This window comes from Phascolarctos cinereus, unplaced genomic scaffold, assembly GCF_003287225.1.
Source record: "Phascolarctos cinereus isolate Bilbo 61053 unplaced genomic scaffold, phaCin_HiC Scaffold_9;HRSCAF=440, whole genome shotgun sequence".
Lineage (NCBI taxonomy): Eukaryota > Metazoa > Chordata > Mammalia > Diprotodontia > Phascolarctidae > Phascolarctos > Phascolarctos cinereus.
The window spans coordinates 184,023,986-184,049,525 of NW_027556402.1; the positions used below are offsets into that span (position 1 = coordinate 184,023,986).

At 43.1% G+C, this 25,540-nt stretch overlaps 2 protein-coding genes across 2 annotated transcripts in view; both read left to right on the forward strand.

The window, feature by feature from the left end:
- Positions 1-4,824, forward strand: part of BOD1L1 (biorientation of chromosomes in cell division 1 like 1) — a 100,232-nt gene extending 95,408 nt beyond the window's left edge. Inside the window, 1 exon segment of the mRNA XM_020993165.2 lies at positions 3,535-4,824. Coding sequence (XP_020848824.1) covers positions 3,535-3,658 — 124 coding nt within the window. The 3' untranslated portion in view covers positions 3,659-4,824.
- A 12,705-nt stretch (positions 4,825-17,529) lies between these two features.
- NKX3-2 (NK3 homeobox 2) lies at positions 17,530-21,746 on the forward strand. Its single transcript, XM_020993171.2, has 2 exons — positions 17,530-18,247; positions 20,091-21,746. Exons 1-2 carry the CDS (start codon positions 17,728-17,730, stop codon positions 20,582-20,584), a joined length of 1,014 nt encoding a protein of 337 aa, XP_020848830.1. The 5' UTR covers positions 17,530-17,727; the 3' UTR covers positions 20,585-21,746.
- The last annotated feature ends 3,794 nt before the right edge of the window (positions 21,747-25,540 follow it).

The window sequence follows — 25,540 nt, forward strand, 5'->3', positions numbered from 1 at the left end:
ACAACAGACCAGACAGACAATGATAAGGTCCTAGACTAAATTAGTGGCAGTGTGAATAGAGAAAACATTGCTGCATTAGAGATATGTTACAAAAGTAGGATCAATATAGCATGGCAGCTCACTGACTGGGATAAATAGAAAAGATACCAGAGTCAGAGTTGATTCTGAAGTTTCAGGCCTTGGTGACTGGAAAGGTGGTAGTATCATCACCAGAAACAGGGAAATAGGAAGGTGGAACAGTTTTATTGAGGAAGATGATTTTCATTTTTGGACATAATAAGTTTGAGGTACAGCAAGACATCCACTTAGAAATATCCAACAGGCAGTGAGAGACTGAATCTCCAGGGAAAGAGGACTTTATGGCTTTAAAATACATCTGTACATAGAGGTGACATTTGAAACCATGGAATAGATGAAGTCCCCAAGGCAAAAACGATATAGAGAGGGATTGCAAAAAAGGGTCAAGGATGGAATATTTATTGCCGTATTTATGTGGTCAGAGAACAAACCACTAAAGGAGACTGCAGGGATTGATCAGGCAGGAAGAGAATCTGTACAGAGCAATATAATAGAGGCCATGATAAAAAAAAAAAATTATCAATAGAGGTGGTTATAATCAGCTGCATCAGATGCTATGTTATGGATACTGTATCCAAAAGGATGATAAAAAGTGATATTTGATTTAGCAGTAGATCATTGGTGATCAGTATTGTTATTTCCCAAGGACAATCCAGTTTCCCTAATATATAGAGACGATGCTAGTCTGTGGCAAAATGTTCCTCAAGTTGTTCACATTCTACTAGTAGGATAGACTATGTAAACAGATAAATATAACATGAAAATTTAAGGACAAGGAAGAAAGCCGTAACAACTGAGGAGATCAAGAAAGCTTTCCAGGAGGAGGTGGGACATGAGCTGAGCCTTGAAGGAAGTAAGGGATTCTAAAGGACAGAGGTCAAACAGTTGATGAAAACATTTCCCTGTTCTTGATAGAAAGATTGGAGATATGGAATATTTCATTTGCTGTCAGATTAGGTCACTGTTGGTTGTTTTGTTTAACTTTTTCATTATTACATGACTTGACTCTACTGGAAGCAGGGTAGGAAATTATGTCAGGAAATGATTGTAGTGTAAAAAAAGAAGGCATCAATAACTTTTTTTCTAAGTTAGTGATATGGCCCCTTTTTCTTCAGCTTTGCCTTTTAGGACCTACTCTTGAAAGCCCCCAAATGAAAATGGCCTGTTTTTTCCCCCTAAAAAAGGCCATTATTCACCTTTGAGAGGCGATGGAAGTGTGAATGGTCATAAGTAAATGGAGGCAGTGAGCAATTGCTCTTTCCATGTGTCATCATCATCACTATGAGATCGTACTTGAGGGGAGTGATTGTCTCAGTTTTATATTTGTATCCCCTTTTCTTAGCACAATGCTTTACATATAGTAAGCACTTGATAAATGCTTTTTTATTCATCCATTCCCCATTTTCGTGTCTTTCCCCATGCCTGGAATGCCCTCCCTCTTTACTTCTACCTCTTGGAATCCCAGGTTTTCTTCAAAATTCAGCCCAGGCACATCCTGCACAAGGCCTTTCCTGATTATTCCAGATGCTAGTACTTTTCTTGCATGTACACACTCCAGTTTCCGTCTTTCTTCTCTGTGTCTATACATATTATCTCCCTGTCAGAGTGAAGCTTCTTAAGGCTGGAGACACTCTCACTTTTTTCTTTGTTTTCCCAGTGCCTGCCTAGTACTCAGCAGGCATTCAATATTTGTTGATGACAAAGTTTGTAACTCCTGTTTGCACTCAGTCCCTCCCACAATATAGTCATATTCCTCAATGAATCAGTGACTTTTACTAATTAATTGCCTGGTGAGTTCATCTGCCATTATCCAAATTTTCCCCAGGAATATTGCATTTTTGTGAACATTATATCATAAATATAGCAAAGTTCCAAGACTGATATAGTGCTCAGTGAACCTGCATATCATATTGATGTGTCTTTTAGGTGGCAGCATTCATGAATAGATAAAAAGGCACTTAGTGACCACTTACTCTGTACAAAGAACTGTACTAAGTATACAAATATAAAAGCAAAGCAGTCTCTACTAGCCTCAGAGAGTTTATAGTCTTGTGGGAAGGTTAACACATATGAAGAGTGGTCTCCAGAGAGAGAAATTTTGGTTTGAAAAGTCACAGGGTTGGTGAATGGATAGGGTATCAGAGTTACGTACCCATGTTGTGTTTCCAGAGCTGGAAGGGAGCAGGGAGTAGGAGAGAGAGGAAGTTAGAGAAAAGGCCAGGGTATAGAGTGAAGGGTGGCTGACAACAGCCTGGACATGGGCCATGAGAGGTATTCATCAGCCAGAATATTTTGGAGCTGAAAGGATTCAACTTTCCATGTTGTGGTCTCCAGGCCAGAGAATAGCAGCGGTAGCCAGGGAATAGATGACAGAGATGTGGGAAGCTGTTAAAGAAGCTAGACAGTCATGTGTGACTGTGTCCAGGTCTGACTGGGTTGGCCCCCTTTGCCTATAACAATCTTCTCTTTGATTTGGAGCAAAATTCATACTGATGCCTTTTTTTTTCCAGGAAAAGAAAAAGTGATTCTAGTTTTATCTCATTTTTATTTCATCAGTTAGAGGTCAACAGTGATCACTTTGTAGTCTGTATAGCAAAATTCAGTGATGACTTTTAGTTCTTTATTACCTCTGACAGTCTAGATTTTCCTTTAGGAAGCCTGATATGGAGCCTTAGTCTTCTCAGCAGCATTTGCCTTACAGCACAGAATTCATAGCACTAAACTTGTTATCAGTCATCAATCTGCTGATTCAGTCCTGTAGCTAAAACATTACCTCCTATACAAAGAGGCCTTTCCTCATTTCCCCCACCTCACCTCCAGCTGTTAGTGCCTGTCCCCAGAAGTCACCTTGAATTTATTTTGTATAGATTTGTATGTATGTCTTCTTGAATGGAAGCTCCTTGATGATAGGAACTGTTTGATTTTTGTTTTGTATCCCCACCCCTGAGCCTGGAACGTAGTAGGTGCTCATTAAATGCTTAACTTGAATAATAATATTAAATTAATGTTTATTCTACCCTGTAACACTGTTAGGAGCTGAGGGAGAGAGAGAAAATTACACAGCCCCAGCACTCCAGGTCCATAAACCTTAAAGAATCCAACTCTTTGATTTTATAACCAAGGAAAACTGAAGCCCAGAGAGGTTAAGGGACATATATCCAAAGTAACACAGCTAGTTGGTGACAGAACCTGGCCTAGAATTCAAATAAACTTTGCAAATACTGTATCCTGACAAATATCAGACTCCAAAAGTTGTTTTCCATACGTTCTCTCATTGTTTCAGATACTTACCTTTGACTTTCTTTAAAGTTTTCTATTTAACTACTTAAGTGACCTTGGGCAAGTGGCTTTCTCTTTCTGGGCATCAGTTTCCCTCCCTGTAAAATGAGGATGTTGTTCTCTTTGATCCCTTAACACTCTTTCAGCTCTAAATCCTTGATCCTCTCTGTAATGCAGATCAAAGGCACAGCTTTCCCCTCCTGCCAAGCACAAGAGAGAGGCCAGTCCACCAGTGGTCCGAACAAGAGGTCAACAGAAAGTGGAAGAACCACCAGCGAAAAAAGCAAAACGGTCATACTGAGCATTTTCTCCCCTGGTCTGAAAAAGTGGTAAGAGAGGCACCTCTCAAGGCATCCACTTTTTCAGAAGGAAGAAGACATGCATGTGCTGTACATTACCAGACACAAGCTTTGTCTTGTTATGTTTTGAACAGCTTTACAAAACTCTTGTTTATAGGAGATATGTACATTTATTTCAGATAAAAGAAAATAAGTTTACTTTGTATCTGAATTTAAAACAAAGTAGTTGTATATTTTAACATTCAAAGTTGGGATTTCCCAATGTGACAGACATCACAAATGCAAAAGCTTCCAACCCACCTGGCACCTGGCTGCCTCCTGATAATCTTTGTACAGTATATAAACATGTAAAAATAGGTTGTATTTTACTCTATGTATGATGCTACTCAATGATGAACACTTTATTTATTTTACAGAGAAGACTTATCTGTGAACTTTACTATATATCTCTGTTTATTTTTATTTTATTCTCTCTTTTTTTTTTTTTAATAAAAACAGGTTTTAAATGCTATGCACTCATCAGTAGGAATTGTTTCAGGCCTCTGCCCTGAACTTATCTGAATATAGTGTGGCAGAAGGTAAAGAATTATTTCGCATGTATTCAAGTAAGTAGATTAGTTAAAGAAAGGGACTCAGTTGTTTTTCTGTTCACAGTTGTGACTATGTTTAAGGAACTGTAACTTGTTTTTAAAATACATTCACATATGTGACTTTATTACCAACCTAAGTGAAGTAAAAATAGTTCTAGTTTAGGAGAATTCATGCCATCTTCAGCAGAAATTTTTCCAGTTGAGATTCAACCCAACTATTCTGTGTTATTTCGAAGCTTACCTTATTCTTTCAGTATTTGTCCTTTTCAATGAAGAGAGATCCATTGAAGATGAAAAAAAACCTTTTCTTCTTATATCTGTAGAGCTTTGGCATTTTATGTTCTGTTTTATACACAGGTATTTCAGAATAAAACCTGGTCTTATGGCCAGAGCCTTTTTTTAACATGTTTTAACTCCCATAAGAACAAACTGTCCAAGCTAAGTTTTTCATAAGATTAAACTTTTCTTAAGATCAAATTTGTGTCTTGCAATGATGTAATAAGTTGCCAAATAATCTGAGATTATTTTACAATGTTGTGTTCATATTCTTATGTTTTATAATTAAAATTTACATTCTGTGTGGTGTTTTTTTTTTGGACTCTTATGTAAGGTGGATATTTCTGTCATTTTACATGGTTTCTTACTGAGATTTTATATATAAATTATAAAATGTTTCCCAAACCGTGAGTTGTAAGATATTTTTCTGTTTTTAAATTCCTCCGATGACTCTTTGGATAGCTAATAAGTCATAAAGTGACAGTACAGCCCTAACCTAACAAACATAGGCTAAAAAATTTTTTTTTTCCCTTATGACAAAATGTTTGACCGAAACTCCATAGAATTTGTAGAGCTAGAAGGGACTTTAAGCATCATTTAGTGCAACCCCTTGATTCTCTGAAAAGAAATGTGAGATAAAAGTATACACAAAAATGCTTTGTAGAACACCACAATAAATGTGAATTGCTATAATAATTAAGAGACACCTTTAAGAATATTTTGCTTTTAGTCTACTTCACCTGTCTGGATGTATCACAGAATCCTAACATATTTTAAAATATGTACTGTTTTTATGATTTTTCCACAAAGACCACTGAAAGAAATTTTTCTTTATAAACTACCATTTTTTAGGTCCTCAAATACATTACTATAAGCACCCTTGCTTTGCCTTGAAAATAAACTGCTGAATAGGAAGCTCCCTGGTCTCCTCCTGTATGCCCAGAAAAATAGAGTCAAGTAGAAATAAATAGAATTTAAGACATTTAGAGAACTGAGCTCTCAAACAGATCTGCTTCCTTCTACCACAGAACTATAAAAGAGAGCCTATAAGAATCAGAATCTGCAGCTCCTTCATTTTTATAGATGGTGATGCTGAACGCAGTGACTTGTCCAAGGTAGCAGAGCTGATTACTGAGGCAGGAGTAGGACTTGGTCTCCTGACTTAAAATTCAGTATTCTTTTCAGCATGTCCCAGGATAGAACCAGGAATCTATCTGTCTGGTTGTGGCCTACCCAGGGACACATATTGATGGGTGGCAAATGCCTGCTTTTCCAATTGTATACAAAAATGAGTATTTCCAGGCTGTCGGACCCTAAATTAGTATATTGCGGGAATAAAAATAAAGCCATACATATCCAAGTTAACTCTACAGTTTATTACTAGTATACAAGCTGTTGGTGGAAAATTCGAAAAAAATAAAAGGACTGCATCAATCGGCTCAACTACCTATCCATACCTACCCATCTAGTTTCTCAGTACTTATGATCTCTAAAAGGCAAAGACCCCCTTGTGGTATTTCTAGGTAAAATTTGTTTGGCTATTTGTTGGTCTTGTTTTTATATTTAAATACTTTTTTCCTCAACTATTATAAATGTTTACACTAGTTGACTACTAAAAATTATAATTAATTAGACCAAGGATACAAAAGAGGAAGAGAGGTTTACATTATTTGTTTACAGGCATTTATGTGATCTAGCAAATATGATTGAAAAAAGGTTTTGTTTTGGTTTTGTTTTTATTAATACTTTATGGAGCATCCTGAAATTTCAGTGGGCAAATGTTAAATATTTTTCTGAAAAAAGATTATAGTTTCCAAATCTCATCAAGGTATAATGCGAAATGCCTTACTCCAAATGTAATTGTTCTTAACCATTCAATTATCATTACAAATGAAGATGCTTTCCCCATATCCACCAAGAGATTGTATATGAAAATCTTCCTCTCCCTTCTTAGCACTTCTTAGTGATGGTGTAGTCTGGTCTCCAAACAAAAGCAACCATTTAAAGCACTTTAAATCTTTACATTAAGTTTGATCCACTGATTGCAACTTCCTTAAAATGAATTTTGCCTATAAAATAACGTAATTTGTAACTTGTTTTAGAGGTTTATTTTCTTTTTATCGCTATCATATTTTACATTAAAAAAATAGTTTTAAACTAAGAAGGAAAAAAATCAAGAGACTTGTACAAGATCAGAAGTTTTAGCCTACAGAAAAAGGACTGAATATTTAATTCTGAGGTCCAGGAATTGTTTTCATTTTTTGAAAAACAATTATTGTTCCACATGGCAGGAAAAGTTTTTGCTATTGTAATGGATATTATTATAAAATCCATTCTCAACAAAGATATAAAACATATCAGATGCGTGGATGATTCTAAATGTGACAAAACCAGCAAGACACATTGATATTGCTCCTTTCCTTGAAATGTTAGGTCATTTATGAAGCAATAAAACCCATAGTATAATAAAATATTTGCTAATGTAAAAAAAAGTATGCTTTATTATCAAGATAAAGGTTAAGATTCTTCAGCATTGCAAAGGTCATCTTTCTTGGAGTGTTCTCCATTACCTCATCTCTCAATGCTAACCCAGGCCATCACATTGATTATACTTTCCTCCCTTCCCTAATTTGACCCCTGGGTGAATCAATTTAACTCTCTACTATCCTCTACTTTCATTTCCCTTTCCCTCTTTTCCTGTCTCCAGTCATGTCTTCTAAACCCCATCCTAAACCTACTAAACCCCATCTTAAACCTTCTAAACCATCACATGCCTCCTTCACTCCTCTTCATGCTGCTAAACAGAACTAGAGGCAATCATCAAACTCTGCTGACTGGCTATGAGTTTATACTAATTAGTGTTACTTGGTCCCTCACTACAGCAAGGCAGTTTTACCACTCCAGATTTCCTTATCTCACCACAGCAGCTGTTCTAAACCTTTTCTTCTCTTTTCAAGCCTCCCATGACACTTCCCATCTCCCACCCCATACTTCGCTGAAAAAACTGAGACCGTTCACCGAGTGCTCCCTCTTGCTCTAAGTGCCACAAGAATAGAGTGCTAGAGCTAGAGTTTAGGAAAACCTAAGTTCAAATTCTTCAGACACTAGCTTGTGTGACCCTGGGCAAGTCATTTAACCTGTTTGCCTCCTTTGCATTTAAGACAAAGATAATAATAGCACCTACCTCCCAGGGCTGTTGTGAGGACCAAATGAGATAATATTTGTAATACTTTTTGCAAGCCTTTCAGTTCCACATAGACATTAGCAGTTATATCATGATATTGCCTTCCATGATCTTCAAACCAGTTTCTGATGATGAAGTGGCCCTTCTGCTTGCCAAAGCCAAGTCCTTTGTATTCTTCCTTGATCCCATCCCTCAGATCTCTAAAAGCACTGTCATCCCTACTGTCTCTCTAATCTGCCAATGCTCCTTGTCTACTAACTCCTTCCCTGCTTCCTACAGACATGCCCTGGTCTTCCACATGTTTAACCCTCATTTGATCATACCATTCTACTTGCCATCATTCTCTATCTCCTCTTCTCAGCTAAACTCCTTGAGAAATATATCTACAATCTACCCCATGCTTTCACTTCCTCTCTTCAAAACCCTCTGTGATAATAGCTTCTTACCTACATCATCATTCAACTGAAGGAGTTCTCTTCAAAGTTACCAATTATCACCAAATTTAATCAATTTTCATCCTTTTTAACCTTTCTGCAGAATTTGACACTATTGATCACCCTCTCTTACATAGGATAGTTTTTCTTTTTGGGGTTTTCGTGACTGCTTTACCTTGATTCTCCTACCTGTCTGAGCATTCTTCAGTCTTTTGCAGGATTATCATCTGTGTTATGCCCACTAAGTGGGTTTCTCCCAAAACCAGCCTGGACCCTCTTTCCTTTCTATACTATCTCAGGTGATGATTTCATCAGTTCCCATGGCTTCAGTTATCTTTATGCAGATGATTCCCAGATCTGTTTGTCTAGCCCTGGTCTCAGATAAACATCTTTCTGCTGGATATAAACGATTCCATAGGTATCTCAAACTCAGTGTTCCCTAAAATAACTTCTCTGTCCTTGATCTCCGCAAAACCTTCCTGTCTTCCAAATTTTCTTATTTACATCTAATGTGCCACCATTCTTCCAATCACTCGGGTTAGGATTCTCAGCTTCATCTTCAACTCTTCACTTTCATCTGAAATATGAAATCATTGCCAAATTTTGTCATTTCTTTCTCTGCGGCATCTTCCCCATACATCCTTTTTTTCTTTATTCACACAACCATCATCCTAATTCAGATCTCATAACCTCTAGCCCAGACTATCATTTCCTAATTGGTTTCCCTTCCTCCCTCTCCACTCATCCGCTAAAATGATTTTCCTAAAGTGTAGGTCTAATATCACTCCCCTACTCAATAAATTCCAGTGGCTCTCTTTTACCACTAGGATCAAATAGATGCAACAAAGTGCTGGTATTTAAAGCTCTCTATAACCTGACTTTGTAATTTTACAGGCTTCTTACATTTTACTTCTCTTTAATCCAGTGACACTGGCCTTCTTCTTCTACCTCCCTTCTCCATGCCCTTGCATTGGCTGATCTGAATGCCTACAATGCTCTCTCCCTCCTCACCTTCACCTTTTAGTTTTAGTTATGCTTCAAGACAACTCTAATCCCTTCTGCAAGAAGTCTCCCTCCCCCTCACCCCCAGCTTCTAATGCCATCCCCTCTAAGAGGACCTTTTGTCTTTCGCATTGGAATGTTAGCTCCCTGAGAGGGGAGGACTATTTTGCTTCTCCCACCCCTATCCTCAGCACTTAGCACAGTGTCTGCTAAGTAACTGATAAATGGCTTGTTGATTGATTGGAGTTAATCTTTATTATAGCACTGTTGAACCACTGCTTTTTTCTTCGTCAGTTATTCTAGCACATGTCTTTTGTTGATTTGCCTAGCCAGATGAGCTGCCAATTAGATATCTGTTAAGTTCTTGGCACACAGTAGGAGTTTGATAAATGTTTGTCCTCTCCCCCCACTCTACCCCAACTCAATTCTGTTATATATGCCCCATTATTTGAAGGACTCAAATATAGAGCTCATATTGGACACTACATTTATTTCCTCTCTTTAAGCCCTACAGCTTCTCCATCTGAATTTATATTTAGGCCTTAAAGGTTAAATCTATAGCCATTTTCAGTGCACTTGAGGGAAACAGGAAAATAATGCATTTTATTTTATTTTCCTTTGTAAAACCCTATTCTGAAGCCTCCTTATGACATAAAGGTGACCCTGAGTTCTTAAAGGTTCTTCCACTGGAGTGAAAACTCTGATGAAAAGGTTTTGAGTAGAGGCCCAGAGATGTACTGTATGTCATCCAAAGACCAACCTAAGTAAGCATGGACAGGCTCAGAGGAGTCTCATGAAGACTATCAACTAAGGCATGACGAATTTGTCATTTGCACCAGTGAAGGGGGACACTCATACTGGATCCTTGAAGTATCCAATTTATGAAAACCTTTATATCTGAGGTACAAGTTTTATTACCAGCAACCAGTTGTCCTCAAAACCCAGATAAGACATTGATGAAAATCATTTTCATCTAAGTCAGTTATTCATTTTCAACATCTTAGCAATATTTTAGTGATTCATTAATACATATGTGTAGCATCCAAAATTTTAAATCTGATTTTTTAAAAAATAAATGCCTTTCTGATGTCTTCAGGCCAGCTTTTTATTTACTATGTCACACTGCCTCTAACCTTTAAATACGTATAATACAAGTGGATAAAAAGAAAACATCAAGCAAACTACACTACCATATTAACACCCTCCCTCCCTCCATGGGCAATACCCTCTATATGCCTGGAACTTAAGGGTTGGTTCCTCAGATGATGGTTGCTTTGCTGTCTTGGGTTCTAAAGTAGAACTCAATATTTGAGTTCACAAGAACCCATCACTGTATTTCCCAGTAACAGTCACTCAATATTCACAATTAGCCTAAAGCAAAGCCATTTACTAAGATGTCACAATAAAAACAGTAACTACAAAACATTCTTCTCACCAGCTATCTGGGTCACATTCTGTAATAAATATACACAGTGTCTGTAAAGAGAATGGGCACAAACGTGAAGTAGAATAGTAGTGGGGCCCATGTTTAGAGAACACAATTGCCAAGGAAATTCAACTTGGGAACTGTATAGCCTGGAAGTCCTTTGCATGTAGCATCTCGGCTGGATGGGTTATTCAGCTAAGTTCCCAAGGTCTGCTCCTCTTCAAGTTCAGTGTCATTACCAGTGCTAGCTCCCTCTGCGGTCCATGGCCAGCTGTCTCCTCTGTTGCCAGGAGTTCCATTCCTCAAAACTGCTTCCTTTCTTAAATGACTGCCTTTCTGAACAAAGTGAAAAACAAGATAGTTTTTGCTCTCACATAGTTTGTATTCTATTTGGGGGAAGAGGAGAAAACATAACATACGAACAGATATGTAGAAATTAATTTCAAATAGGGTTCAGGACATCTTTTCAAAAGTCACACCTATTCTTTGAAAGAAGCTAGCTTATGGTGAGGAGAGAGGGTGTTACACACGTGGAGATCCAACCCCTACAAAAGCTTAGCGGCAGACGAAGTATCTTACGGGGGACAGCAAATACAGCAATTTGACTGAAATGGAGTGTAAAGAATAGTCACATGAAATAAGCTGGGGAATTTATGGAAACTGGATTGTAAAGGGTTTTAAATGTCCAACTGAGTTCTTTCCCTCCTGGCTTGCATGGTCTCAGCACTGTTAAGGTAAGGTTGTTCCTTGCCTCTAGACTCAGTTGGGTTAAAGTAAAATTACACTTCTGGGAGTGGAATAAAAGGAGCTAATTTGTTTTTTATAAAAAAAATGCCAAGAATATTTTATCCTAATCCTTTTATCGTAGAGTTGGCACATGTTATAGTAAAGGGGGGGGTTACTGGATTTGGAGTCGGGAGCTATTAAAATTTTTTGAGGAGGGGAATAAAATGGTTAGATTCGTACTTAGGGACATCAGTTTAGCAACAGTACCAAAGATGGATTGGAAAGGGCACAAACCAGAGGTAGGGAAACTGGGAGTTACTGCAATAGTCCAGATGAGAGGTTATAGAGCTTATAATCAAATAAGGTAAAAGGAGATATACTAAAAGGACAATTTTACAAGTAAAGCAAGATAAGTGCAAAGGAGAGGTTTGGGCCAGGTGCCATGAGAAATCTGAAAAGAGAGAGGGCATTTTCAGCCTGGGAGACTGGAGAGGCTTCATGAAGGAGAAGGCATTTGAGTTAATCATGGGGGAAAGAAGGAACTATACTAGACATTGGTTGTAAGGAGGCTTAGTTTTCAGCAAGGAGAATGGCCAAGACAAGAAAGGAACTGAAAAGTAATTCAGTAGGGTTGGGACCAACAGGAGCAGGGTGAGGACACAAAGTTATTTCAGAGCCAGGCTGTGGCAGCCTTTCTTTGAGTGTCAGAATAGTGAGCTTCTACTTTCTTCAGGAAGCCATGGAGAACCGCTGAAGGTTTTTGAGTGAGAGAAGCAAGATCAAAGTGTTACATTAGGGAAGTCACTTCACTAGCAGTATGAAGGATGAATTTGAGAAGGAAAAGACATCAGACTATCAGTCTATTAGACACGTTCCCAGTTATGTTCTACAAAGTCATCCAATGACTCGAATGGAGATGGGGGGAAAAAATTTATATCTGATTAAGCAAAACAATCAATTGTTTAAGCAGTGAATTTTCAACATGCCGTTCTCGATTTTTTTTTTTAAAGTTTCCTTGTCTGTTGAATGGGATCTCAACTTGTTGCCCTCTAGGGTCTCTGCTCCTGACGTTCTAGGAGGGTTCTAGGAACTTGCAAATGAGAAAGAGACTCCGCAGTGAGAAGCGACGCTCTCTAGGTGGCGCGCGTCATCTACTGCAGTGCTCAGTTCTCAGCTTAGATTAATAATAGCTTTAAAGGAACCTTAGCTATAAACACTCCTTCACATACCGCACCTGAAAGTGAACGGAAGGCCAAAAGTGCCTTAAAATGTCTTACCTGAACTACCCCTGGGCCTCTGAGATTTGTAAAACTTAAAAGGATGTTTGGGAAAGAGAGAAAGAAAGAAAGAAAGAAAGAAAGAAAGAAAGAAAGAAAGAAAGAGACAGAGAGAGAAAGAAAAGAAAAAAGAAAAGAAAGGAAAAGAAGAGAAAAGAAAAGAAAAGAAAAAAGAAAGAAAGATTAAAAAAAAGCCATGATGGGGAGAGTTTATTTAAAATGTTGATGAGGTTAGGCAAAGTGCCTTGGGGTCTGTTGTGAACAAACACCCGGGGCAGTTGTGTGTATACTAGGTAGAGGATTATCAGTCTTAGCTAACAGCATCCTTTTGACCTACCAGAGTATGCCCCAATATTAATTTCTCTCTTCTCTGCATTTCTTTGCTATACCAAGAGGCTGGGAGCCAGCATCTGCCTCTCATCTCTGTGAAGCCTCTCTGTGTTTTCTTCTGTATGTTTCTTACTGCTTGTCTATCTCGGTTTCTCTATGTATATCTCTGTCTCTGTTTTTGTATCTCTGAGGGTTTCATGCTCTCTCCAAGTACTTGTTATCTCTTTTTTTCCTGTCTCCGTGTATTTGTCCCTCAGTCTCTATCTGTGCCCTTATCTAAATGTCTGTGTGTTGCCGAATGTGCATCTCCCCTCCTCCCCTCCCTGACGCTTCCGGTGTGTTTTAGGACGTGGATATCCTGTCTTGCATTAATCTAGGGGTGTCCAAGAGTAACGCAGTCCCACAAGGAGGCTTGGGTTTCCGGCTCTCCTGAGCTGTGCTGGTGGTACGAAATGACCGCTCCCCTAGAGCGCAAGGGCAGCGCACTGTTGTTGACTGCGCACTAAGGCGAGGAAGGTAGAGAATGGGCCCTGTGGGTCGCACGCAACACTAGCGCCTCTGGAGCCGGGGCAGAGCGGACCGAGCTCCAAGTATTTTGCTCCTCTACCCTTGCTTTCTCCGGGATTTACTGCGCCTGCCAGCGACTCCCTGGCATCCTTCCCCAAGGCCACAGGACCGTTACTTCGGAATTCAAGGCACAATTCAACCAAAGCTCCACAGAGAGGGGAAAGGGGGGTGTCAACAAATCAGGACCATGTTGGGAAAAGATCTGGCAGCAAACAGAGAGGAGAAGGTGGGCCAGTAGGTTTCCAGTAGCTGCAGGAGGCAGATTTCACTGGGAGGCCCCAAGAGCTGCTGCCGCTCTTACCCTCTCTTACAGTGTATTTCTTAGCAGTCCCGCGGAAGCAGCCCCTTCAAGGAGAGGCCCTGGTGGCACTTGTACTCAGAGCCAATAAATTAGCTTCCAGATCATAGGACAAACAAACCCTAGAGGCTCCTCCAGCGCCCGCCAGTCCGCTGTGCCCGCCGCGGGAGGCGGGAAGGGGAGAAGAGACTGCAGAAGAGGAGAGGGGGCAGATGTAGGAAAGAGAAGAGAAAAAATGGGGACAGAACAGAGAAAAGGTAAGAGAACTAAGATGACAGGAGGTGCAAAAGAAAAGTGGAAAGGCAAGAGCCGTAAAGGAGAGAAGACACAAGATAGAGCAAGAAAAGGACAAGGAGAGAGAGAGAGAAGAAGAGAGGGGGACAAGAAGAGAGGGCTGGAGAAGTGGAGAAGAAGAGAGGGATGGGGTAGGGTAGAGAAGAGGGGAAGGGAGAAGAGAGGAAAGCGAAGAGAAAAAAAGAGGCGGCGACGTTGCCTACTGAAGGGGCTCTTTAAAGCTTCAGAAAAGAGCCTGAAGAGCAAACCAGACCACCCAGGCCGCTTGAGGCCAAGGCAGCTCCAGCTGCATCGGAGAACCCAACAGCAGCCGCAGGGCCAGGGGCAGGCAGGCAAGCGCAGGCTGGGATTAACCGTCCTCAAACAGCTCTGTAACCTTCTCATCTATGATCCTGCTTACCTCCCTTTCTTCTGCTCACTGTCCACAGACATTCCCACCGCCAAAGGATTGCTCTTTTTCAGAAAAAGTACCCATAGCCCCCAGCACTCCGGCAATGCGGTTCCGCCCCTAGTTCAAGCAGGCGCCGTTGGGCACCAGGGCCTGGCCCCGGCTCCACTGGGCAACCCTGATAAATCGGGAAAGAAGAATTACAACCATTGTAAACTAACCGCAGGTATTTCCAGCAGTTTGGACTTGGAGGCTTGCAAAGCAGGCTTTCGTGGACTCTCAGTTTCCCTAGAGCAGAATCTCGAAAAATTCTTCACCCCACTCCCCCGAAGCCCTGGGATTTTATTCTCTGCAGCTCGTTCCTAGGCGAACCCTCCCTGAGTGAGCGTGCACTGCACACACGCCTCCCGTCCTGGGTGTCTCCAACTCACCCAACATCAGCAAATAATCCCCATTCCCCCACACTACCTTCCCTGGGAATCTTTGTTTACACACGCCAAGAAAACCCGCAACATGCACTCACGTGCATCTGGGTAACCACTTTTCCCTCCCCCAGCCTACTTTACTGACGCTGCACTGGACTGAGAAACCCAGGGGCATTATATACATACAGCAAAAACTATATTTTATGGCTATACGATGACTCCAAACAGCTTTTGGAACTTGTAAATGGGACGAATGCGTTTACACCACACGCTTGGAGCTTGCCTACTCCAAGATATCTTCTGTTGTGTTCCTTAAGGATCCTGCCAGTCACGGAGAAATCCTTAAGCAGAGGCATACACACCAATACAAAGTTTAATTCCCCAGAAAAACACTTTTCTCTGCTGGGAAAATTCTCCGCTAGTTCAATTCATCAATTCAGAGGCTTTCTGTGGCTGCAAATCGCCTAACCTCCCTATACAACTTCATGGTTAGAACTCCATGGCTGATCTTCTCACAGTTACTAGAAATCAAATCTACATGCCTGTTTCAGCACTCACGGAATGCTTCATTCTTGTTAAATCCTAATCCCTTAAAGCAGTCTACCTGTGCACTGCACACAACTCCAGACCTGTCAGTCTGCTGCATTTACAAAAACCACCTGTCGATTTCAGTTTTTCCCTACTCCCCTCCCCAAATACCTTGGGGTATAAAAATCTGTTATAATCCATTATCTACTCCTGCTTCAGTGCCGTTCGGTACCTATAGCTGAGTGCCAGTGCTAAGGGAGGAAGAGGAGAATATTCTTCATCTCGACATTATACATTCACCCACACACACATCCCTGGCACCGTTCTGATGCCACGAATTGCTTCTGAAGAAATAATTTCACTTCGTTAAGGTTTTTTTTAATGCAGTATTAAAAATAGATAGCAATAATCAAGGTGCATGTAAATGTTTTGGAAATATAAGAGGCCCCAAAAATCTTTTTTCAGTGTGGAAAATGTGAATAGTGGACAAATTTTTTACTCAAATACTGAACCTGACAACCTCTCTTCCTAAAAATGTTGGGTAGAAGTAACTACGATGTCAATTACGGACATCAATAATCCCAGCATTTTGAAGAATTAGCACCGTCCTAACTTTTAATTTAGCTAATTCTTCAGTGGTTGTAATGTCACATTAGATTCCCAATATTGTCTTTTGGAAGATAATAGTATTGCTTAACCAAAATTGTGTAACATTCATAGGTAATACGTAAATGCAATAGTTATCAAAATATTTCTGCTTTTTATTTGGTTTCTTTGGTAGATTTAAAATGTACTTTTTAAAAACAATTTTCAGTGTATCCAGTGTATTAGAATAACGGAAAACTATGATGCCAGTTCTTAGCTATTTCATTTTTTTTAATTTTAAGGCTAAAGGTGTTCAACTTGTATGGAATTTTACGTATAAGGAAAAATCTTAAGAGTCGTCTTCTAAAATAAAACTAAATAAACTCAAACTGACGTGCAGAATTATTCACCCGGTGAGATCACAGAATTCAGTTTCAGGGTGCTTTCTAGAAGATGCTTTCGCATTTTATGGTGTACTTATTCCTACATAATCCATCTTTTTTTAAAAAGATTTCACTGATTAGCGCTTTACTTATCTGAGTACCTTTCCAAACAACTAGAAGAATGAGAGGATAGAATACGCCTAGAACTGAGTCACAGGAAACAGGAAAAAGGGGGCGTGTTCTATTTGTTGTATTTATCGAATCTTTTAGAAGAGATAAGTCGTCGCCGCTTGTATCCACATTTCCTTTAACTTATGAACACGTTTTGAGTGAGTTGATTTCATTGTTTCTTATATGCATTGAAATATATTAGTATATATATCTAAAGAAAATTTAGTTTATAATACAGTGCATTTATAAAATGATGCATAGCTGGATTAGGCTGCGGGACCAGCAGATTTAGAAAAGAAGGGGTTAACCCCTAACCCAAGTCTTCCTCTCCGCAACTTGCACAGTTCTGTCTGTTAAAATCAACATTGCCCAGCTGGAGCTGGCCAATCAGCTGTCTGCTTGAGCCCGGCCCTGCCCAATGGGAAGGCGTGGGCCGCAGCTGTCACTCATAGGTGAGCAATGACACCAGTGCTAGGAGAAAAAGGAGAAGGAAAGAGAAAAGAAACAGATAGAAGCGGGAGGGGGGCGGGGAAAGTGTCCTGCGCTGCCTGAATCCAGCTGCCTCCACCACCGCAGCTCCAACAGCCACAGCTGGAAAAGGAGACCCGCGAGAGTGCAACAGAAAGCGAGTTCAGGAGAGAGAAAGGAAGGAACGAGGAAGGAAAAAAGCGTCCCGGGCCGTCAGTCCGTGCAGAGCTCAAGAGAGGACTGTTGCCTGAGTGTGGCACGTTAGAGCTGCATCAGCCAGGCCTCCTGCTCTCCCCACCCCCATCCCCCACACGCGCTACCCCTCCCTCCGTAGTCCGTCCACTCCTAAACTGAGCAAAGAGAGAAGCGGCAGCAGCCGCGAGAGACATGAGATTATCCAGCTGAGCGGAGAAGATACTCTGGCACTGGATTTGAGGGCGGGGTGGGGGGCTGGAGGGTGGGTCGGACCTGGGAGGGTGGAGGGTGGGGGGGAGCCTTGGAGAGTGGGAAGCAGGGGGTGTGTGGGGCGGAGGTTTCGGTGACAGGGAGGGAATCGTGCAGAGGAGTAGGCTGGGGGGCCCTCCAGTCAAATTGGTCATTTTCTTCTCGTCTACTAGCTCGCTTGCTCTTTCTCTCTCTTCGGTCTTGGATCCCCCGACTCTTCCGGAGCAGGGGTTGCTCCCTGCCCCGGGCCTGGCCCGCTGCCCCTCGAGGGGCAGATGGCTGTCCGCAGCGGCAACACCTTGACGCCTTTCTCCATCCAGGCGATTCTTAACAAGAAGGAGGACAGGGTAGGACATCCGTGCTTGGAAGGGCGCCTGCTCCCGGCTAGGGGAGCCGCGGCCCCTGCAGGCTCGGCCGCGGCGGCTCCAGCCTGTTGCTGGAGACTTTTTGGAGAAATGGACTCGGGTACTGTGGGGGGATCTGGGGAGACGCTCCTGCCCTCCCCGGCTGGGCCTAGGTCTGTGGCGGCAGCCGCAGCAGCAGCAGCAGCAGTGGCTGTGGGGCTGACAGCGGGGAGCCCGAGGGGCTGGGACTCGGACTCTGCTCTGAGCGAAGAGAACGAAGGGGAGCGGCGCTGCCCGGCGGAGGCTGTAGGATTGCCCGGGATGGCCAGCGGCGCGGGACGCGCCCAGGAAACTCCCTGCAGGGGGCAGCCGGGGCCAGAGGCTCCGGCCAAAGACCTGGAAGAAGAGCCCCCAGGCCTGAGTGACAGTGAGATGTCAGCCAGCGTCTCAGGTCTGCTTGAATTTCTTGGTGGACAATGGGAGGGAAGATGAACTGGGCTTGGGCGATGGGAGTGAGGGAAAGGGGACGGGGGGGGGAGAAAAGAGACCGTATCCTGGAGCTGAAATCCAGGAACGAAATTTCACGCATGGGCTCGGCACCGGAGATTAGCTGGGGCAAGATTTAGAGGAGTAAGCAAGTTCCCGCTGGGTAGCCTCGGAGCCAGGACCCCCTCCCCACTTTCCCTAGTGGAAGGGGATCCCTGTAGAGAATTGACAGTCTTTTTGGAGCTCTCCTCTCCTCATGTTCCCTCCTCCCCATCAGCTCCAAGCACGTGTGCCCTGGTGAGCGAGGGACCCCAATTCACCTCCCTTCCCACTCGGGCTAGAATTCAGTGATCCAGCATCCTAATTGTCCCAGGTCTCGGCCTTTGGGAGCCCAGGATGTTAAAAAGAATATGGCCTCCGAAGCCCCCAGATTAGTCTTTAAGGGGAGAGATGAAGGGAGTGAGAAGTTTGAGGAGTAGCAAAAGATTAAAGCAAAGAACACTTCGGAGCTAAAGCCTTTCTAGACCGAGGGGTGCGGGGCAGAAGGGGACTCAGATTCATGGCAGCAGTTGAGCCAACGGTTCAAAACCTTGCTTCCGAGAACAGCAAACGAAAAGGTAGGGCCAGAGAGGAGGCACTGACAGAAAAGGAAGCCAGGATCTGTAGGGGAAATTTTTTAAAAAACCTTTAGTGCAGCATTTCAACTTCGCGTTTTCCGGGTTAGAGATGACCCTGAGCTGAGAGTAATCTAGGAAAAGCTGTTTGCTTTTCACGCCTTGCTTATCTGTAAGGAGATACCCAGCGCCCCATTCCGTTCTGTTTTTTCACTCTTTGCCGGCGGCCGTAGGCCTTGGTGTACAGCAGAACTCAAAATGGTTTCTGACCAAGTTACTGAAGGCCCAGTGCCCTGGGCACTGTTTCCCTTGAAGGCAGGTATTTGGGAGTAAAGAGCGGAGCTGAAGTGATAAAACGATGGACAAAGCCCCCCCCCCCCCACGCTCCACCCCCGGCAAAAAAAAAAAAAAGGAAAGAAGTCCAAGGAAAATAGGAAAGGTCCTGACTCCCTGTCCCATCTCTCCTATTTCCACCTGGGGTACCAAAGAAGGCAAAGGGGCAGGAGTCACAAAAGGTGGAGAGGGAAACCACAAGCAAAGCTCGTCTTTTGACTGCTCGTAGCATTCTGTCACTTTAAGTTTGCCGGTTTGATAGCTCTATAGACTTCCGAGTACAGGCTCGTCACCACCCGACTCCCTTCCCTTGATACTATGACACTTGGATGATCGCAACCCTCCAGGTGCTAATGGGAAACAGGGAGAGACTTAGGTGGTACTGTGTGTATGTGTGTGTGTGTGTGTGTGTGTGTGCGCGCGCACGCCGGTGTGGAGGTGAAGGAGACAGACTGAAGACAGAAGGAAAGGATAGTAAAGATTAGAGGAGAGAGGGATGGTGGTGGAAATCGGACTGACAGAGACAAGAGTCAGAGAGAGAGACGGCAGACAGAGCTAGAAACAAGAAGCCAACAGAGTGACTGAGAGATAGTGTTCGTTTTGCCGTAATCCGGCTTCGCGCCTTTGGTGAAGCGGCGAGTTCTTTCACCAATTCAGCAGCTAGGACAGACGCCGGGGAAAGGGGCCACGGAACCAGTCCGCCTGTCCGTAGGAAGGGTCTCCCAGCCCTCCCAGGGTCTCAGGAGAGCCTGGGTCAATACCAGGCTGCAAGTAAGAACCCGGCTATTTCTCCTGAGGCTTGTTCTTGGGGCCTCGAAACTGACCTTGCTTTTCGTTTTGTTCTCCCCCTGGCCCCAGCAGATCGCAGCCCGAGGACAGAGGAGGACGGAGGCGGAGGCGGCAAGTGCGAGAAACTCCTTTGTGGCGGGGGCCCTGGAGTAGAGGAGCAATCTGCGCCCAAGCCTCGGAAGAAGCGCTCCCGGGCCGCGTTCTCTCACGCACAGGTCTTCGAGCTGGAGCGCCGTTTCAATCACCAGCGCTACCTGTCTGGCCCGGAGAGAGCCGACCTGGCAGCCTCTCTGAAACTCACCGAGACTCAGGTGAAAATCTGGTTCCAGAACCGCCGCTACAAGACCAAGCGCCGCCAAATGGCCGCAGACCTGCTAGCTTCGGCTCCTGCTGCCAAGAAGGTGGCGGTCAAAGTGCTAGTGAGGGACGATCAGAGACAGTACCATCCGGGAGAGGTGCTCAGGCCCCCCTCCCTGCTCTCCCTTCAGCCCTCCTACTACTACCCCTACTACTGCCTTCCGGGCTGGGCCCTCTCCACCTGCACGGCCGCAGCGGGCACCCAGTGAAGGACTACGACAACGTCGAGCCAGGTCCCCAGACGCTTCCACAAAAACCTACCAGTCCTCCGAGTCATCCGAGGAAAAGGACATCAAGGACACTATTTATTATGATTTCTTTATTTTTGTTATTATTGCTGTTGTTGGGTCTGAGATGGCTTTTCATTAAGGATGAGGGAAGTAAGGGGATTAATTGGGGGGGGCAGGATAAGGGTATAGGGGAAAGTGGGGAATTGCTATTTGTCAAGTTGCCTAACTTCACAGACATTTACAACAAGCCGAGAGCTTCGTCCATTCGGCCAAACGAGTTCATGGTATCCATGCTACCGAGATATTTGTATATACCTATCTATTTTTTTTAATTGGATTGATATGGAGTTGGGGGAAGGGGATCGATTAGACCCAAAACCCACCGGAGTCATACCAAGGGCACCCTGATGGATGGATTGAAAATGATTGTTGCTGTCTTGGTTATTTTGATTTGGGTTTGGTGTCTGTGTGCCTGTCCCCAACCCTCCTCTGGCGCCCGAGCCTGTGGCCCTGCAGCTGGCCCTGTTCGGCGCTGAATGTAAGTAAGCCTCGTTTTATGCTCCTTGGTTCACTCTCCGTGGCTAGCGCCGCAGGACTCTAAGTGGCCTAGTGTGAGACCCAGGCTAATGCAGTTTATCCACCTTGAGGGAAACTTTTACGGAGACTCTTTTCTTTCTTTTCTTCTTTCCTTCCTTCTTTCCTTCCTTCCTTTTTTCTTTCTTTCTTTCTCTTTCTTTCTTTCTTTCTTTCTTTAAAGGGAGTTACGACTCGTAGCACTTTCCAGCTGTATTAAAATTATTATTACTGTTATCATTATTTTTGTATTCAATGTGAATATTTCTAGTCAGTGTTTTGAAACCGTTGTCTTCAGACAGGAATCTCCGGACTTTCCAGTGCCCCCTCCTTCACCTTTTCTCTCCTTGTTCTTACCCCCTCCCCCTCAAAAAAACTCTCCTGAAGAAAACAAGCTGTCACGCTTGTTCTCTTGTCGAGCTTACTGAGGTTCTCTTCCAGTTCGTTCACCTCTTCGCTTCTCAAGGGCACCACGCACTCAACCACAGTATTACTTTTAAGAGAATTGTGAATATTTGTAAGCTATATCCGCTTTTATTTTTTAATTTATAAACTTTAGTTGAACACATCGTACTGTGTGTTGTCTTCTCTAAGTTTCGATGCCAAATGCACATAGGCAGGAACACACGCGAAATTGGTCTAGAATGGCCTAAGGGCTTCCCCCCCCCCGCCTTTTTTTACCTAAACACTTCCGGTCCCCCTCAAAGAGGACGCCATTCCAACTCTAATACCCATTAGCCCAGACTAGCTGCCCTGTCAGTTTTTGCCACGGTCGAAAATACAATCGTTTTTACAAGGCGGCACCAAGTGTCTTCAGTTTCGCTTCTTTGAGAAAGGGAAGAGTTTAATACTGACAAGAGAACGGGTAGCTTTTCAGCTGCTGAGCTTGACAATTTTCACCAGCTATCTCCTTCAGCTGGCCGAGTTAGGGGGTGAGCCCCGCCTTATTCCACAATGACGCTTTGAGGCACCTTAGGATCACTGTAAAAGACAATTTGTGTAAGGGGAAAGGCTATCTCTCCAGCCCTCCGAAACATTCACTTGGCGATCTCCAGAAACCCACAATCCAGAGGCCTTTGCTTTCTCTAGCGGGCATTTTGAAGTCCCTTTGAATTGTGAGTTCGACACTATTTACCCAAAGCCCTGAAAAGCCGTCACCCTGGATTCTGTTAGAAGATACATGTCTTTATTTCGGGCCGAATATCCAAATTGTGTCTACACTTTATGCCGGGAAACCTTTATTTATCATAAGCACACGTACCCACATATATTCACGAAGAAAGCTGCGCCTACAGCTTCAGTGTTAAATTTCATAGCCAATTGTGGGCATAAAGATCTGCGTGTAGTTGCCTATGTGAGAGCAAACACTGATATATTATACGATTTCAGGCCTACTCTGCTACTGGTTCTTTGTACTACAAAGTGGCTCATTCCCTTAAATTTAACAAAGATTTATTAAATGATTATCATGATCAAGGTACAAACAAGTTGTTTAGCTTTCACTACACTAGCCCCAACACACTTTATCTCAGTTCTCCAATATTTCTCTCCTAGGTTTTCTATCGTTCCCAGGGCCCTGAGGCTTTGCTTCTGTTCAAATTTTACTCTCTCAGGGGGTTTAAAACGAATTTAGATTGTAACTTGACCCTTGCAGTAAGGGTGTGGGTTTAAAAAAAAAACTTTTTTTTCTAATTCCACTACAAAATGTGTGTCTCGATGCAAAGAGCTACCTAGGACAGTGTGCCTCTTTTCATTGATTTTCAAATAATTACTCCAGTAGGGTTATGAAATTACTAAAGCCTGGCCCACCTGGTATGACTTCCTCTTGGCTGATCTAGGAGCATCTGATGAGCCTTCCAACCTCAGAGGGTCGAGCATCTTTTCTGTACACTTAGTTTTTAAATAGCAATAAACAATTTTAATCATTTAGGTGGCCTCACTTCAACGGTATTGAGGATGAGATGGAAAGGAGAGGACTGCAGGCCTCTTAAAACTTTTCTCCCCAATCCTCTGGAGGAGATGCTCTTTTTTTCATGTCTCCCAGGTGATGATGTGGAAGGTGATCAAGAAGATGCGATGACATAAAAAACCATCATCTTTTTCTTTTCATGCTTCCTTTCTCTGGTTTCTTTGTTGGACTCGATCTGACGGGCTGTCACAGGGCTGTTAGGGAAAATATTACTCAGATGAATTAAGATCAGCATTATTGAGATTTCACTTCAACCACATCGAATCAGCGCTTATGTAAATACAAAAAGGAAGTGTCGGTCCTGGGCAAACGCTTGGAGGTTTATTTCGGAACTTAGGAGGTTATCCGCATGGAGACTTCCAACTCCCCATCAGCACCAAAACGATTTTCCAATAAAGTTCGGGAAAATAATAGGGTTTACTTAAAAGGCGACAGAGGAAAAGGCTGTAGCTACTTCCATAAGCACAGCTTTTTTTCAAAATACCTTTTGTTTACAAAAGGAGGAAAAACTTAGTCCGGTACCTGACACTTAGTAGGAGCTGACAACTGTTTTTCTCATTGAATTCTTCCTTCCCCAAGGGCTGACTCAGGGCACAGTTGACAACTACAGCTTCTCAGCTGGATAGAAATAACGGTTGATCAAGAGCAGGAATTAGGTTAGGTCCCGGCTTTTTCTTTCACGCGGCCAGAATCTAGGTTGTCTCCTTGAACCGAGGACCCCCTAACTCCAGGGCCTGTAAGCCTAAGCTGGGCTCCAAGGGGAGTATGGAGGATCTCAGTCACCTTTTCTTTCCTTTCTTTTCTCTTTTCCGCAAGGCAAGGGTCGCCCGAAAGCCCTCTGTGGCGTGGTCTCCGTCCACTAAGCAGGATAGATCTTCTGCGTTGGCCTTTCCGTGGAATGGCTAGCAAGTCACAATTCCGCCTTGCAGGACCGCAGAGCCGCATCTCATCTGAGACGCACTGTCTAATTCATCTCGATCCCCTTCTCAGGTTGTCTCAGTCTCTTTTCTAGGGTTTGATGGGGGCACGGGACAGAGGGACACTGGGAGTGAACAGCGACCAGAGGAAAGCTGGGGACTGGGAGAAGTTTCCTTCCACAGCAGAATACAAAGGACCACAGCGGACTCTATCCTACCCCTCCCAGACTGTCCCCGAGTGGGAACAGAGAGGGCAGGTATCCGCTACACTCTCCCTGTCTTGGTCTTTTCTCGTTTCTTTTTAAATTTCCAGATCCAATTAACTCTCAATCCTAGAGGAAGAGCATCGTCTAATGAGACCGGGGCAACTGTGTTTTCGACCCCGCGAACCTGAAATTCAGATTTAATTCAATTCAACTTTTAAAACACTAAGCATGTGACTATTATGTGTCGGAGCTGGGGTTAGAATTGTATTTAACTCAGTATAGGGGGCTAGAGTTGAAGAATATGAGCAGTTTTCTCTCTTTTTTTTTTTGAGGGTGGAACAAAGAACACTGACTCTTACCAACTCATTTCAGTCAGAATTCACAACTCCAAGTGTTAAGGGTAACAACGCTCTTTCCTCACAACGCTGTGAGGCAGATAGCGTTAAGTGCTGTATTTTTATTGCATTTTACAGAGGAGGAAACTGAGGCTCAGAGAGACGAAGTGACTTATGCAGACACACATTGAAAATGTCTAACCCTTCATTCTAAACCATATCTACCGACCCTCATCCAGAGCTCTTGACCAGGTTTAAGAGTTCTTTTTAGACTCATCTGCTTTCCCAAAGTTCTCTACATTTCAGCCAAATAGCAGATTCTCTATGTCTATGCTTTATGCCGCCGTGTATCAACCAAATACAAAAATTCTCTCGAAAAAGGTTAATTCTCATTCTAGAACCAGCAAGAGGAAGAGTGCAACACTCATTCTGACCCAAGGAACTTTAAACACCCGCTTAATACCTAGAGAACAAAATTACTTTATCAAGCCTTCAGGGAAGGGGGAGGAGATGGGGTGAGAATAGCTGTGAGATGGACATTTCTCCGTAATTATCCATTTCTTTACCAGCAAATATTTATTAAGGGCTCGTGAATGCAGAGTTCTGTTCAGCCCTAAGGGCAATGTATTACTTTCTCTGATAACACTACAAAATATAATTACACCATAGTACAGAACAAATGCATTAGAGAGATGGAAAACAAAACTTGCATGAAGTCTCAGGAAGCAGTCCTGATAGCTAGTAAGATAGCGGTGGGTGCTGGAGTGTTAGGAATAGATAGCTATTTTAGGAGAAAGCCTTAGTGATAATCATAAACTATAAAAGCAACATTGATGAGGCATGAAGCAACATTTAGCCCTGGGAGTAGACAAAGAGATGAATGTGCACCAGGAAGACAGGAAGGAAGAAAGGAGGGGAAGAAGGAAAGAGAGAAG

What these genes read in the sequence shown, in the direction of transcription:
- NKX3-2 (XM_020993171.2), top strand. Translation starts at nt 17,728, where the DNA reads ATGGCTGTCCGCAGCGGCAACACCTTGACGCCTTTCTCCATCCAGGCG. An exon ending in GATGTCAGCCAGCGTCTCAG is followed by an intron (nt 18,248 to 20,090) that starts GTCTGCTTGAAT and finishes TGGCCCCAGCAG; the next exon opens with ATCGCAGCCCGAGGACAGAG.